This window comes from Aspergillus bombycis, assembly GCF_001792695.1.
Source record: "Aspergillus bombycis strain NRRL26010 chromosome Unknown contig00091, whole genome shotgun sequence".
NCBI classification, from domain to species: Eukaryota; Fungi; Ascomycota; class Eurotiomycetes; order Eurotiales; family Aspergillaceae; genus Aspergillus; species Aspergillus bombycis.
The window spans coordinates 59,544-75,009 of NW_019170093.1; the positions used below are offsets into that span (position 1 = coordinate 59,544).

The window sequence follows — 15,466 nt, forward strand, 5'->3', positions numbered from 1 at the left end:
GACCTGCGTGGCGGCTAAAATCATTTTCCCGCCTAACATGACGGGCCATACCGAGGCTCACGGACTAGATAAATGTAATGTAAACCCTATTTGGGAACTAAACGCGTTACTTGGTGATATTATCTGAGCGTTACCCGTATCGAAGGAGGCAATACAAAGATACAGGTTACGACTGGTGGAAATATGTGCGAGGGGTCGACGGGTGCTCTAACATAATAGATATTGCGTCCAGGCAAGCAGCTTCCATCTCCTCATTCCTGTACGGTTGAACTGGGCGTAAAATAGTCAAAATTCCTTTTTATTATCGTTGGCTCTGTGATCCCCATGTCACTTCCCGGGTCGTGGCCCTGTGGCGAAAATAAGCCTATAAAACGAACTACCGACCCATGATGCCACCGTCAATGTAGATGCTCTCCCCAGTGATGAAATCACTAGCACGACTCGCAAGGAAGACAGCTAGACCGCGCAAGTCCTGTGGCTCTCCCCATCGGCCCATGGATGTTCTCGCCACGATCCTGGCAGAAAAGTCCTTATCGGTGTACAAATCCTCGCACATCTTGGTATGAATGAAGCTGAGTATACGGGTGAGCTAGAGCTAATGGAACAGCGCAAGAGCAAGAACGTAGTACTACTCACCCTGGACAAATGGCATTACAGGTTATACCCCGGCCAGCCCACTCGTTGCTAACAGCTCTCGTCAGATTCTGGACAGCAGCCTTGCTACTGCAATACGCCGAAATATTTGTCTGGGCAAGGAAAGAGGCGATAGAGGCAAAGTTAATAATCTTCCCTGGTCGCTTCAGGCGAAGCAGCTCTCTTCCAAACTCTTGAATACATAGATAGGTCCCTCGAAAGTTAATAGACATCACCTAAGAGTATTAGACCCTACATGGCCCGATTACCGAGGGGGGACAAAGTAGTACTTACATCGTCCAGGTCTTGGACAGGCGTATCCTCAATCAGCATATGTCTGGTAATGCCGGCGCAGTTGACCAAAACATCCGGAACAACACCGGACTCCCAGATGGCAGCAAAGGTGTCCTGAATGGACTGGTGATCCTTGAGATTGCACTCAAACACAGTGATATGACGGTCCGTTGCCTCGATGGCACGACGTAACTCTGGGCTTGACGGATCTTGGGGTATCTCAATGGAAATAATATTGGCACCAGCCTCCGCCAGCGCTATGGAAATTTCAAGTCCAATTCCTCCTGTAGCACCCGTGATAACCACGGTCTTGTCTTTCAGAGAAAACGATTCGAGAATAGAGCTAGACATTTTCAGCTAAGAGTATGTAGAATGTGTATGTGAGGAACCTGCGGGGTCTTGGAAGGACAATGGCTGGCTTTAATAAGTCATTTCCCACGCTGCATGGGAGCCAGTATACGGCTGACAAGGTTTCGTTCAATTGATGCGTTCTTTCTTTCAGGTTTTGGCAGCGATTGTAACCCTCATCAGCCGACATCCTGGCGGAAACGAAATATCCGTCTTCACCCCTAGGCGCCCATACCTCACATCCGAATCGGATGCGGCCTTTTCCGTAGGTCATGCTGAGAGAGCTTTGTATGATGTTGGCACAGTTTACTTGGACTTCGCATATTGGCTCAGCAGTGTCAGTACCAAGAAGGATAGATCGGACTGGTCCAGATATACTTTTGTGTGAACAAACAACACCTGTTGCTGGTTAATGCCGTACGTGGTTGAGGTCCTATACTTCACAGTAGAACGGGCACATTATCATCATCGAGCGTATAGGCTATTTCATTCTACGTGTACAGGAGAAGGATGATGAGAACTTTAATAAAGTTAACATAAAACGACAAACTCAAGGGAACATGAGAAGCCTAAGAGTCAAATCAATACTCGCAAAACAGCCCACACCACCTCACCGCATCTGAGATCCACGATGCGTGGTATGATCCCAGTAAAACTGCCCTTTTGATTTACCTATTTGATAACTGTCCGGGCCACTGCTGCCGCCTCCTCTTCCTGAACTAATCGTTCCGTCATTTCAAACACCCTCCCCGTCTCAATGGTCTCCCCTGTCCAGAATTTCCATTGGCATGGAAACTGAGAAGCAACGACCGTGTAGCCTTGTATGACCCTGTAGCCGTGTTGGATTGCGAGCCTTAAGTTCCTTGTCATGGGTGGATGATAGCACATATCCAGTAAGATACCTCTCGGTGACGAGCTACGCGATAGAAATTCGACCAAGATATCCCGTGCTTGTAGTTCCTCTGGGCTGACTGCCTCGAAGTCTGGGATAGTAGACACAATGAAATAAGGCGTAGGGAGGGCTTTGCACTCTGCCACGCTCCGCACATGAACCAACTCCGGGCGATACAAGTCAGCTTGTCGCTTTATGTCATCGAATAACTCTGCAACTTCCTGGCTCTCTCGATTAACCACATAGATCTTGTCGCATTTCAATTTCGCCCACAAGGCGTAGATTGCCGCTCGACTGGCGCCGCCCGCTCCGTACACCATGCCTGTCATACCCGGAGCATGGCTGGGACTGTGTGCGAGGATAGAATCGTAGATGCCCACCCAGTCCGTATTGGTGCCGCACAATTGCCCATTTTCTGCAAGATACACAAAATTGCATGCCCCCAGTATCTTTACCAAGTGATCACAGTGATCGAGCAGAGGAATGATGGTTCTTTTATGAGGCATTGTTACGATCCCACCAGCAAAGTCAGGCGCTCGAAAGTATCGCATAACCTCGTCGACGGAGGATAGCTGCAAGAATTCACATGTCCATGAAAGTCTCAGCGACTGAGCTATGTATTCGTGAACTTTGGGGCCAATGGAACTGCCGCCGGGACCACCGGCGATATACAGGCGATCTCGACCCGATTTAGCAGGCATGACAGATGGCATCAGGGGAATCGTTGTGTTTGTAGAAGGCTTGGGAGGCTGTCCAAGGAAAAATGTATTTTATCTAGCTATTGCTCAAGAGGCGAGTCATCCTGGTGTTGAATATAAGCTCGACCCAGAGAACATGACTGTCTGCCTTCAACCTCGGCAAGCACGGGAAATGCATCAACCGCCTGACGATGACGTTTATGCGAATTGAAATGGTCAGTGGATTTACCCGATCTGGTTGTAGTCACAGGAACAACAATTATAAGAGACCATCGCGAGATGAATCTGTATTCGTTCAAGTTCACTTCAATGTGTTATCGTTTGCTACAGACAACGATGTCGTTCCAGCCGGCTATCGCCTCACCCTCACTCGGCCACCAGACAGTACATCCGATTACTTCAAGATTGGAAGCAGCGGCATCGCATGGCTTCAAGCTTATTGAGTTGGTTGAGGATGATCTGGCCTTCTATGCCAGGGACCAATTGGGGGAAGTCAGCGAGAGCACCACCATTCAGGCTGCCATCGACATCAAGATCATCTGCGACAGACTCAATATCAAGCCCTGCGTTCTTCAACCATTTTGGTTCTACGAGGGCCTACTTGACCCGCAGCAGCATGCGGTTCGGATTTCCAAGTTACGCTTATGGATGCAACTAGTCAAGATTCTCGGTATACGAATTGTTCAGGTTCCTACCAACTGGATGAAGAACGGCACGACGGGTGATATTGATGCCATTGTCAAGGACTTCAGGGAGATGGCCTCGATTGGGCTTGAGCAAGACCCGCCTGTGTGCTTCGCGTATGAGGGCGTGGCGTGGGGCACACATATCGACACGTGGCAAGGAACTTGGGAGATTGTGAAGCGTGTGAACAAGCCCAACTTTGGGCTTTGCTTGGATACCTATCACATCGCTGCACGTGTCTGGGGAGATCCAACAGCCCCAGGCTGTAAACGCTCCGACGGAGACGAAGCCCTCAGGAGGTCGATGGAAGAGCTGGCCACGACGGTTGACGTCCACAAGATCTTCTACGTACAACTATCAGATGCTAAGCTGCTGGACCAACCTCTTATTGAGGACCACCCTTTTTACAACATGGAGCAACCGCCACGGATGTCTTGGTCGAGAAATGCTCGTCTGTTTCCCTGGGAGAAAGCCCAAAACGGATCCTTGCCCCTTGAACCTATTGTTCATGCCATTTTCATGTCTTTAAAATTTGAAGGAATTGTTACAGTGGAGACATTTTCAAATGAGCTGTTTCACGACGACCCGAAGGTCCCAGACAGGTTTGCGACCAGGGCCAAGCAGAGCTGGTGTACGGCAATGCAGAAGATAAACAGCCCATAGTAATTAATTGAAACATCTTAACGCAGGTTACCATACCGTATAAACCAGGACGAATAAAATGCAATAAGGGAACATATCTATCTGCCATTTTAGGCGGTCAGCCTAGAAAGAGACTGAAGCCACCTAACATAAGCGACCAAGACGTTGCTAAAGCAAATTTCCATTATTACCCAGCAAAACACGAAGGCTACATTGTTCGGATTCACGTATATGCTACAGAGCATTTTCCTATATGACCAGCTATCATAAGAATATATTGTCTACGTTTGCACCCGACCTCCGACTTGCGCGAAACGGGAAGAGAAAAAGAGAAGGAAAGTTAGCTTTCACTGGAGATCAACGACCAAGTGTTAAACCTATAGAAATAATGACATCTAGAGCCTATAGTAGCTCCATTTAGGGCAATCCTAGAACTTTATCCGTGTGGCTACGTATAGTTTATTTCACTTTTTCCGGTCGAGTTATAAGTGTAGTCAATAAAGCGGTAATAATAGCCGGACAGTCGGTAGATATAAATAGCCGTATAAGTCCCACAATTTAGGAGAATTTTCTCCATGCTCCAACTAAAAGCAAATATCCATACTTCGCCGTCATAAAAGGTCTGCCGTACTTGCTTCGAAAGAGTGATGTGCATATATCAGGGAAAAGTCTTGCCTGCAGTTCCTTAATGTGGCCTTGTCCCGCGAGTTAGATCATCCGTCGGATACATAAGTTCGTATTCCGTATTTCAGCATACGGTAGCTGAGATGCTATGACTGGTTTGGTAGCCAATATTTGAGACTGAGGGTTTATGAGTGTCCATAAGCCTCCATATGAGACATACTGTAGACTATTACTAGGAAGGCTGGGTGGTAGCTAAGGCATATGAATGTTCCATGCCAAAAAGAGGCCGGTAAATTATGAATGATGTTGCACCCTTAGTCGACACGTACGCCCATCCGGAATGATGTCCGAGGATGAGATTACAAATCCATATCAACCTGCAGTGACGTAGAAGGAGGAGCGAATCCTTCTATAAATCACGGCCAGTTTGGCTATCAATTTTTGTCTCATCTTCTACTGGCTTCATTCCGATAGATAATACTGCCGCCGTCATGTCGCAGAATGGGAAATACGCTCTCGTCTTTGGGGCATCGGGGATTTCAGGATGGTCCCTCTTGAACCAGTGTCTTAGCTACCCCACATCCTCTTCTTTTCGACGCGTCGTTGGTCTTTGTAATCGACCTCTCAAAACGGAAGACGCATATCTTCCTGTGGATTCTCGACTGGACATTGTTTCGGGAATCGATCTCACGCAATCAGTGTCCTCGGTCACTGATCAACTGAAGGCCAGGGTTCATAATGTAGAATCAGTTGAGGTTGTCTTTTATTGCGGTAAGCCTCGCCTGTCTATTTTATATGGCCATGGTTTCTAAATTATCACACTGCTAGCCTACATTGAGGCTGGTGATTTCCAAGCCAGGCGAAAGGTCAACGCCGCACTCCTCCGCACTGCTATTGAAGCAATTAGTGGCATTGCTGCCAACTTAGAAGCGGTCATCCTGCAAACAGGTGGTAAAGGTTACGGGTTGGAATTCTCGAATGAGCTCGAGATCCCGCACCCACTTCGCGAGTCAATGCCCCGGATCCCGGAGCCCTGGAGGAGCAGTGTCTTCTACTATGATCAATATGACATACTTTCCGAGCTATCAAAGAGTCAGAACTGGTCATTCTCAGAGATTCGACCGGACGGAATCGTTGGCTTTGTTCCCGGTACAAATGTAATGAACATAGCCCAAGGTATCGCGTTGTACCTGACCCTGTACCGCGAAGTCTACGGTCAAGGAGCCGAGGTCCCCTTCCCTGGGAGCCTTCACGGCTACCGATCTACGCATAGCGATACTTTCCAGGACATTCTCTCTAAGATGGAAATTTACACTGCGCTGAATCGCGATAAGTGTCCAAACGGGTCAGCGTTCAATATTGCAGACGGTGACGTTGTCAGCTGGGAACAAGTCTGGCCGGGTCTCTGTTCGTATTTCGGGTTGGTGGGAGTTCAGCCTCAGGAACATCAGAAGAAAATCGAAGAATTCGTCCGTGAGAATCAGGGCGCCTGGGATGGTTTGGTTGAAACACATGGATTACGGGGGGGTTTGCTGGAGGCGCAGAACTGGCCATTCATTCAGTTCATGCTTGTTGACTTCGACTTTGATCGCGAGTACTCACTTGACGCGGCCCGCGCGATTGGATTCACCGAACGTATTGACACCGTTGAGGGTTATCAAGTGGCATTTGATCGGATGGCAGCTGCCAGAATCATTCCTGCTTTCCATTGAGTCGTTTATGCCTTGAACAGCCGATTATAGTCATATGAACCCTCGACCATGTGTGACGTTCACGTCGGTCCACTCTTACCGTGTCTACCATGTCCATTCTCTGAATCTATTGATCCTATGTTTCCCGATATCTCCTATACTGAATAGTGCGAGATTATAATACGTAGTAGATATTATAGCTAACGCTTATGATTTCGTTCACGGTAGTTATCCATGCGTTGAAGTATGAGAAATCTAAAGAGAGGGCACACCATCCTTCAATCAGACCATCGCGTAGATCGTTTATTTCCTAGGGTTTCTACATGGTAGCGCAGTATTTCCTGATCGTCATAATAACAACTCTTTACCGTAGCTAAATATGACAATATCGATCCTTTTTTTAGTTGAATCTTTGAAGACTATTAGTATCGAATTTTACTCTTCTTTTAACAACAAATATATATGTTAACACCACCAGATTCCTTACAGTAAAGGCGAACTAAACTTACTAAATGGAATCTCCCGGAGAGTAATTACCACTATTACTCTTCGGTGCAGCACCCAAACCTGAACATATAATAGCTCAGTTTACAATCCAGAAGTGGGTTCTGCTGATTTGAAAAGCTCTGAACATCATACTGAAGGGTAAGCATATCTTGCTTTGAATTCATCTATCACTGGGGATACGAAGAAAGACCGCAGTAACAACTCACAGACAGGATCTCATGCGAACGGAAACAAGGCTATACATTCTAAATCCAAGATGATTATGCATAATGACAATAAAGAAACGGATATTCTATCGCACAACTCGACCTCTATAACAATACATGGATGCAACTCGATTAAGCCACACCTTGACGGAAAACCAACAGCATCACCCCTACCCGCGTGACTCCCTTTTTCAAGTCATCGCTGACCATATTATCGTGAGGATAAATTCCAGCCCTAGGCGATGGCGACAGCAAGCGCCATTGCTGCACCACCCGCAGCCAAGTAGGCGTGCCCTGTGGGCAGGCCCAGAGCAGCATTCTCAGTGTTTGACGCACTGGCACTCGCACTGGCACTGGCAGATGACGCATCGGCAGATCCAGTAGCAGTGGCCTTCGCAGAAGCAGAGGCCGAGGCCGAAGCGGAGGGTGTACCAGATGCATCCGTTGCTGTGACGGTGAATGCAACCGAGGTGACAGGGACCGTCGAGGAGTCGACATCCGTTCCAACGGTGGATGTTCCACGGGTTGTCGTCCACGTTACATAGCAGGTGGCGCTCTTGGAGCCCATATCACAGCGCTCAAAAGTTTCACTGGAAGGTTTTAACACACTTAGACTAGCTCTCCATGGCGCAGAAGGCCAAGGATCGCATGTACTTACCCTTCATAGTCCATCCGGAACGTCTTTGGGCCCGAAACAAAGGTCATGTCACAATTCATGAGGCGGTTATCGGCGGCCGTGCTCGTGCTGGCGCGGGCGGTCGTGGTAGCACTTGCGGGGCAATTTGGTGAGAACGATGTCGTGGAGCCATTCTATGTTTTTGTGTCGTTAGTATACCGCTGGTAGAGACAGGACTGTACATATGGAGAGCTGCGAGAAAAGCATACAATGCCAACCACTCGGAACCTAATGTCCGCAAGAGCGTCCATCCCACTGCCATCGTCATCGTCGCCTGGCACGGCCAGTGTGACAACATTGTCAGCAGCAACGGTCATAGCTGTGGCCAACAGGGCAAGACCGGGGAGTGTGAAACGCATTTTGGGTATGAGGTAGAGGTCGTATGCTAGACTATAGAGACAATTGAATAGAGATAGGATGGTGGATGGAGAAACTCAGGAGGACGACTGGGGTTTATATACCAGTTGCTCGGCCAGATTCCCCTCGGCAGCGTCGGTTCACCGCCGTGGCTGAGCTGGTGAAAGCTGTGTGGTCATGACATGCAACTATCCACTAGGATTGAGTGGTCGGTCTATCCTCGACCGAGCCACGTTCATGCGTCCGGTTGAGGCTCTTTTTCGCCCCCAACAGCATCCAAGCAATCTTCATCGCACTAAAGGAATCTATAAACGACGTAACCAATGGGAACGCACAGATAGATGAAATATGAATGGCTAAGCCATCGGGTGAACCCACACTCAGCCCTGCCAGGTAAAAATATGACTAACGCTTGGTACCTGATGTTATGGCAGGATTCGGACGGAGCCGACATTTTCACCGCCCCCAACTGACCATCCGTCGCTATCCTCCGTAGTACATGATCTAGGAATATCAGAAGTGCACTAATGCCCACTGAATGAGAAAGCAACGTTGGCAGGAGGCCCATGATTGGTCCGCCAGGACATGCTACTGCGTTTTGGAAGGAGACGGCTGTGCTTTGGGCGGCCTGGAGCTCCGGAGTCCGGAGGACATGGCGATCCAGGTCGACTCGCTCAAAGAACCTATGCGTGGAAAATACCAAGGGTGATATAGTACCGTCATGTACACTTTTATACATCTTTCGCTGTTAACAAATCAATCACTACCTGGTTGCTCAATCCTTGAGCGAGATCCAAAGCGGTCTTTCCCTCCTCATCAACGATCTTCCCATCTGCTCCATGATCCAGTAGTAAGCGAACAACTTCCTCTAATCCACAAACCACGGCCAAGTGTAGTGCCGTGGCACCTCTCATCCGCGCGAATGAATTATAGGGAGTCATTTTGTTATTCAAGTCTTCTCCCGACCGAACAGCAGCGTCAACTAGCATCTGACAGATCTCACCAATGCTTTGGTATGTGTCCCGACTATGCCGATAGCTGAACAAAGCGGCGTGCAGTGCCGTCATCCCATCTCGCCCCTTGATGGAGACCTGCGCACCATAACGGAGGAGTAACTCTACCCCGGGTGCGGACCCGACAAGAGCAAACTGATGAAGTGGCAGTCTCTCCAGAGGTCTAGGCGCCCCACCAACAAATTCCGGAATGGTAACATAGGTGCAGTTGATATCCCCGCCTGCATTTCGATATGCGTGGAAAATACGCTCCACGGTCGTCCAGCTCAGCTTCGGTGACCCGGCAGCGCATACTAACGCAGACCTTCCCATAGCGTCATGGGGTAAAGGGTTCGCATCACGATCCAGAAGCATCGTGACTATCTCCTCGTTGCCGTTCGCCGTGGCGAGTGTCAAAGCCGATACACCGTGTATATCCCAACCGGATGGGTCAGCTCCGTTTTCAAGCAGAATACGGACGGATTCAACATCTCCTCTGGAGATTGCACGGTGAAGGACCATAACATTATCGGAAGGGGAGAATATATCTCCAGCTTTACCAACCTTTTCCCGAATAATTTCGACAACCTTGCGGACGACACTTGCAGAACAGAATCCAGCAGCTAGGTTGAGAATGGTTAAACCCGTTCCCATGAGCCATTCCGTGACATCGGCTCCTTGGCTGATCAGCCACAGGGCCATTTCCTCCTGGCTGAATTGTATAGCCGTGGCAAGAGGGCTGTATCCGTCATGGTACCTGTCAATCTCCACGCCCTTGGACATGAGTACCTTGACCACGTCAATATTTCCACCCTGGGCAGCTAGATGGATAAGACTCGACCTAGGCGTTCCACAAGCCGATAGCACGTTTTGAGATTGCGACTGCAGGTAATCTAGGATGACTTTCGAGTGCCATCGGGAGACGCATTCGGTCCAGTGGAGAGATGGCACTTCAACCTCTGAGGTATCCGATATAGTGCGAAAATCATCCACATCGGAATCAGGTTCGTCATCCGGTTCAAGGGGCAGAGGTTCATGGACCACTTGGTTGTACAGACATGGCGTCACTAGTCGTGCGATTCCCGTCTGCGTCCGAACTAACGCGGCTAGACTGCCACTGGGGAGAAAGCCAGCTACATGCAGGATGAGCTCCCGGGGAAGTGCACACAACATGATACAGCGGTACAGGGTGTGATATGCGTCAAGGTGAAAATGGCATCCGAGATGGTCCGAAGACCGGAGTGGAATTTCTTAGTGCGGGTTAGCCTGGACAAAGTGTGGACTTATATTCACCCGTGGTATTTGTGAAGAAACGATATTGGTTACTATCCTCATCATGTTCTACATTGATCCAGCTGTCGTCCTCGTCAAGAGGCTCGAGGCACAAGGATTGCTTCTTTTTTGAAAGGACTTGCTGCCACGGAGCAAACAAATACAGTTGTGCCTGAGGCACTAATGGTCACCTGATAGGATCCTGGCTGTGGTTTCGGTGGGAATAAAAGTCCGATTCCGGGATAGCCACACGACCGATGCCTCAGGCTGAGTCTGCCCCAATTTCTTATCAGTCTTGAACTGATTATGTTCCCAGACTGGTCCCGTCCGCATTGCTCGCTCTGCCCTCTCGCTCTTCTGAAAACCATTCTTCTCACCCTTAATCTCCTGTTGCTGGGACTCCGTAGAAATGGTACAGTTATTAGACCTTAACTCGCATACGGTGTCTATCCCATAAGCATATATCCAGCACCAATTGTGCCAACCAGAGTCCACAAGGAGAGTCTATATTTATGGCCTGCCCCTGACTCCGCAGTGGCTGTCGCACTGTTACCACTGGATTCTGTTTTTGTCGGTACAGCCTTGTTTGTGGCCGCAGCTGTGATAGGGCGTGGACTGTCGTGGATCGTCCAGGTGAAGGTGTTTCCGCTCACTGGGGTCGAAATCACACCACCCGTATTATACAGTGTTTCCGTCCCATTCGCAGGCAGCTTCCCTGGGCCGTGGAACTTTGTCTGGTTGCTAAAGCCCAGATCCGCTGTACAAGTGTCATAATCAAGGTACGGCCCGCACTGGTTCCAGTCACTGTTCTCCACGAGAGCCTGATAGACGAAATCTGCGCCTAGTAGGGCGGGTATTGTGTTTGGGCATACGTCCCAGATCCTTGATTAGAAATATTAGCAATGGGGGCTGTAGATAATGGCTGAATGTGTTGGTCGCACGCACGAGGAGAGATAAGAACTTTGGCCGCAACACCCACAGGTGAACCCATAGACGATGACCTGCTCGCTATCGGAATCCGGCGTTATATTGTCAGCGCACGTTTGCATCGCATTTTCCGCCACCTTTTGTACCTCGGCGACTCTGCCTAGATTACAGGAGCAGCCAGCGGGGGCATTATCAGGAGGCGGGAAGAAAGGGACTGCGTCGATAGTCGTGTTCACGCAGGAGTCAAGCAGGTCGTAGGCAGTCTTTTGATACTCGCAAGAATACACCTGGCAGTCGGCAGGTTAGCCAATGGATTGCCCTGCTTGCTGTGATAATCATAGTTTGCGTACCTGATTCCAACAACTGGTTGCGGTACATTCGATGTAGTCCGTGTTCTTTACACACTCGCAGGCATTGATACAATCTATTCCCAAGTCCGGACACTTCGATTGCACGCATGCAGGGTCCCCATTGCAGGACTCCGTACAAGCTTTGTTTCCACCCGCGCAATTGTTATTGACGCAACTGGCAAAGGCCTGATCGGCATTCTGGTAACATGATTCGAATCCCGATGAGTCAACGCAGTCCGACGACTGGAAATACCCGACTTGCTTGGCAGCAGCCAGAGTCGCGAAGGAGGCTAAATAAACGTTGAGAGTGGTCGATGGCTTCATGGTGAGGAGAGGATGTGTGCCGGCGTACATGTGCATTGAACGATATACCTTGGGGCTCGGCGGCTAATAAACCCCATTTTATGAAACTGCATAAAAGCAGGATCGGATACAGCCGCAAGGCTCTCTCAAAGATCCCAGGGTTCGCAAAGGGACTCTGCATTAGCCTGTTGTACTAGTCCCAATCCCAACAACCCAAATGCCTTGGCATACCTCTCCCGGACCAATCTGGAGATAGTCATCGTTTAAGTTCTCCAGATGAGGACAGGAGATCTCAGGTTCCCAAAGAGCCCCACCCAGCTGGAAGTGGTTGCTCACATCATAGATGCCTAGCGTTGCATCGGATCAAGGGGTGCTGTTTATTCTGAGTGGCGCAGACCGGAGGATATTGTCCCACCCTCGGGCTCATCCCGCGACGAATACGAGATTTATCTGCGCCCTATCTACCAGCCTTTCGGCCTTACTGCCATTTCGGAAATGGCCTCCCGGATTGCCCTATCATTGTTTGTCCCCTTTCTTCCGGTGTATGCCTCACCTCCCCAATTGATCACGAAATTAGCCTTGCTTCCAAACAATGAGCTGGTCAGATCGTCCGAGGATCCTGCGCCTAATATCTCGCGATAAACGAAGCCACTCTTGGCACTCCGCATGTGCCAATCTTCGGCGTCCCCATTACCCCGACATTATGCGGAATTACCACTTCCCCCCAAGCTTCGTGCAACGCTTCTTAGGAGTCGATGTCATTGATGCGTACCTCGACTTGCACAATGGAGTACATAATCTCGAGCGTCAGTCTGCAAGATACGGCTAGCCATGTAGTTTATTTAGGCTACGTACCGCCGTTGCCAAATTAACGCTCGCAGCGGGCTTGCAGTATCACATTCAACGTACCTGCGCATAGCCCTTTACTTGGACGGAGCACTCAATTGATTTTTGTGTTATTCATTGCTCGGGAAGGTGATCGAATATAACAATATCGCCAACGTCTTACCACATGGTGGCCTCCATTCGCCAGGGCATGGTATCGCGAAGGCACATATCCTTTCATCACTCCAGTTGTTTCTTTGTTTTACGATTACGTGCCGACGGGAAACATGTCACGTTAAACATGACGAGATGGAGCAGAAGACCGTCTTGGCAATATATATGAATCAGTTGCACGAACCTCCTGGCGATGGTGAATACACGAAGGGCAATAACGGCATGATTTTCTAAGCCCATGTCGCAACTCGATTCGTCTATTCTGCCTCGTCAGGCTCTAATTAATCTGTAACTAATGTTACTGGAGGGAGATGATGAGAAATATCTTCATACTGAGACGGTCGCTAACTGCATGACAGATTGATGCTCGTTCCCTGGCTCTGGCTACTGAACATGTTCAACTGGCCTCATGCACTCAGTCTACATTACAGGGTTCTATCATGACAGTACATCATCCACCGCAATGGACCTATTATCGCGTCCAACTTGGTCGAGAGTTTCCATCAACTTCACCGTTCCGAGCATCCTTTGTGTTCTTATGAACCGCGCTTAAGACTGGACTATGTGAAAGCAAAGGTCCACTCACGACGCAAAGGGTTTGCACGTTTCGGTGTGGTATCTAGCGACTTAAGGACAAAGTCAGTATACATCCCTAGGATGTTTTATACCATGCAGGCGCCTACGTGATGGCCGAGTAGTGTTATGCGAGGATCTTCGGGGTGGAATCGGAGCAGCCGGAGCAGCCCTATTAAACCTTAAACTTGTGCTGAGGGTGAAAATCAAGATTCTATGTGAATTACTAATTCAATGAAAGAGTTAATATTTTAGAAAATGATTGATAGAATGAAGGATTTCTGCCAATTCAAAACTGCGTGCTTCTCGCCTTTCAGAACACGTGTGGAGCCGTTCCCTAAACGATTCCCCGCCCCTGCGCGTTTTTTGCGTTATTCCCCGGGAAGCGGCAACAACAGTTTAAGAAACCCCTGGGCCGCCCTGATGACTGAATTTTCGATTCCTGAACTTTTCAAAGCGTATCTGGAAAATGAATAAATTATCAGGTAGAATCCTCTTACCATGCAGCCAGTCCGTGCGTTCCGGCCGACCCGTCACTGCCAGAAGTTCCTTTCTAGCTTCTCTCCTGCGCAGGCCTGTCATTCCAGTCCGGACAAAGACACTATCAAACCTCAGAATGGACCCTGTCGCTCAACAACTGTCTCAGCCACGGCAAACAAGCAGCCACTATCACCGTGGCAGCTCAGCTTTTGGAAATGCCGCCATACATGGAAACGCGCAGGGATCAACACGCTACGCTGCCTGGTCGGCTGTACGCTAGGTGACTTCTCCGCGCTATGGATGCTTCAGACGTTCTACCCAGGGCTAGGGATGGGAACTATCATGGCCGCGTCTAGTAAGTTCTCGTTCCCTTATTCTTTGTAAGAGAGAAGCCATATCCATGGCGGCTGACGAAATGCAGTGGCGTCTGGAATCAGCACATCGATTGTTCTGGAAACGGTCCTCCTCCGGCGCGGAGCCGACCAGCTCTCCTGGCCGATGGCACTTCGCACTGCGATGGGGATGAGTATGGTGTCCATGGTCGCAATGGAGGCGGCAGAGAATGTTGTTGACTATCACCTTACTGGCGGCGTCGTGGCTTTGGGTGACCCGAGTTTTTGGATGGCAGCTGCTGTCTCCATGACCGCTGGCTATCTGGCTCCATTGCCGTATAATTACCTGCGGCTGAAGAAATATGGGAAGGCCTGTCACTGAGCATATGATAGGTTTTCATAGTTGAAGAAGCAAGCTGCATGTACAGCTGCTAACGATGAATTCATCATGTATTTTTATGCGAGCATCGGGGCAAGCCTCTGATGTTAGAATTTGGGAGTTAGTACATCGCCAGCGTTGACCAAGGTACGGCGCACCGAAAAGAGCCCTCATTGGACGGTTTCCCCAAGAAGAAGAAAAACACAAAAAACAATACTTATTTATCAATTCCATGACAGAAAATTACTAGTGATTGGCACATTTTACACAGTGTTCCGTGCGTGGACCCACTCGACCCGTATAATCCGGGCTTGCGTTGCGGATACCGCGGATTCCGTTGACATTGCTCTACATACGCCGGATTCTTGCGATATAGGGTATGATCCTAGATTGTAGTGTAGAAGGCATGCTTGTAGGTAGTTCAGATATCCGATAATCCGTATGAGAAAACCTCCGATGGGTATCCCTGGGTTTCTATCCGCCTCCTAGGTGAGGTCTGCGATATACTCGACTCAAGAATATATATTACTGATGGCAATCTCTCAAAATGTCCTTCTCAGATCGCTCACTCCAAAGAACAACAGGTCCAAGAATTCCTTCTTGTGCA

General features: G+C 49.2%; 8 protein-coding genes across 8 annotated transcripts; 3 read left to right on the forward strand and 5 right to left on the reverse strand.

The window, feature by feature from the left end:
- Positions 1 to 376: 376 nt before the first annotated feature.
- On the reverse strand, positions 377 to 1,278 carry ABOM_007880 (SDR family NAD(P)-dependent oxidoreductase; the record flags this gene model as incomplete). Its single annotated transcript, XM_022535009.1, has 3 exons — positions 377 to 572; positions 637 to 869; positions 928 to 1,278. The coding sequence occupies 3 exons, from the start codon at positions 1,276 to 1,278 to the stop codon at positions 377 to 379; spliced, it is 780 nt and encodes a 259-aa protein (XP_022386069.1).
- Positions 1,279 to 1,947: 669 nt separating this feature from the next.
- ABOM_007881 (shikimate dehydrogenase family protein) lies at positions 1,948 to 2,868 on the reverse strand (the record flags this gene model as incomplete). The annotated part of the gene is made up of 1 exon (XM_022535010.1): positions 1,948 to 2,868. The coding sequence occupies one exon, from the start codon at positions 2,866 to 2,868 to the stop codon at positions 1,948 to 1,950; it is 921 nt and encodes a 306-aa protein (XP_022386070.1).
- A 333-nt stretch (positions 2,869 to 3,201) lies between these two features.
- ABOM_007882 (sugar phosphate isomerase/epimerase family protein) lies at positions 3,202 to 4,212 on the forward strand (the record flags this gene model as incomplete). Its single annotated transcript, XM_022535011.1, has 1 exon — positions 3,202 to 4,212. The coding sequence occupies one exon, from the start codon at positions 3,202 to 3,204 to the stop codon at positions 4,210 to 4,212; it is 1,011 nt and encodes a 336-aa protein (XP_022386042.1).
- A 1,094-nt stretch (positions 4,213 to 5,306) lies between these two features.
- Positions 5,307 to 6,527, forward strand: ABOM_007883 (SDR family oxidoreductase; the record flags this gene model as incomplete). The annotated part of the gene is made up of 2 exons (XM_022535012.1): positions 5,307 to 5,586; positions 5,644 to 6,527. 2 exons carry the CDS (start codon positions 5,307 to 5,309, stop codon positions 6,525 to 6,527), a joined length of 1,164 nt encoding a protein of 387 aa, XP_022386043.1.
- A 927-nt stretch (positions 6,528 to 7,454) lies between these two features.
- Positions 7,455 to 8,254, reverse strand: ABOM_007884 (uncharacterized protein; the record flags this gene model as incomplete). Its single annotated transcript, XM_022535013.1, has 3 exons — positions 7,455 to 7,809; positions 7,878 to 8,029; positions 8,105 to 8,254. 3 exons carry the CDS (start codon positions 8,252 to 8,254, stop codon positions 7,455 to 7,457), a joined length of 657 nt encoding a protein of 218 aa, XP_022386046.1.
- Positions 8,255 to 8,983: 729 nt separating this feature from the next.
- ABOM_007885 (ankyrin repeat domain-containing protein) lies at positions 8,984 to 10,417 on the reverse strand (the record flags this gene model as incomplete). Its single annotated transcript, XM_022535014.1, has 1 exon — positions 8,984 to 10,417. The coding sequence occupies one exon, from the start codon at positions 10,415 to 10,417 to the stop codon at positions 8,984 to 8,986; it is 1,434 nt and encodes a 477-aa protein (XP_022386047.1).
- Positions 10,418 to 10,962: 545 nt separating this feature from the next.
- Positions 10,963 to 12,117, reverse strand: ABOM_007886 (uncharacterized protein; the record flags this gene model as incomplete). The annotated part of the gene is made up of 3 exons (XM_022535015.1): positions 10,963 to 11,398; positions 11,462 to 11,730; positions 11,794 to 12,117. 3 exons carry the CDS (start codon positions 12,115 to 12,117, stop codon positions 10,963 to 10,965), a joined length of 1,029 nt encoding a protein of 342 aa, XP_022386044.1.
- A 2,052-nt stretch (positions 12,118 to 14,169) lies between these two features.
- Positions 14,170 to 14,862, forward strand: ABOM_007887 (DUF4396 domain-containing protein; the record flags this gene model as incomplete). Its single annotated transcript, XM_022535016.1, has 2 exons — positions 14,170 to 14,503; positions 14,570 to 14,862. The coding sequence occupies 2 exons, from the start codon at positions 14,170 to 14,172 to the stop codon at positions 14,860 to 14,862; spliced, it is 627 nt and encodes a 208-aa protein (XP_022386045.1).
- Positions 14,863 to 15,466: the final 604 nt, after the last annotated feature.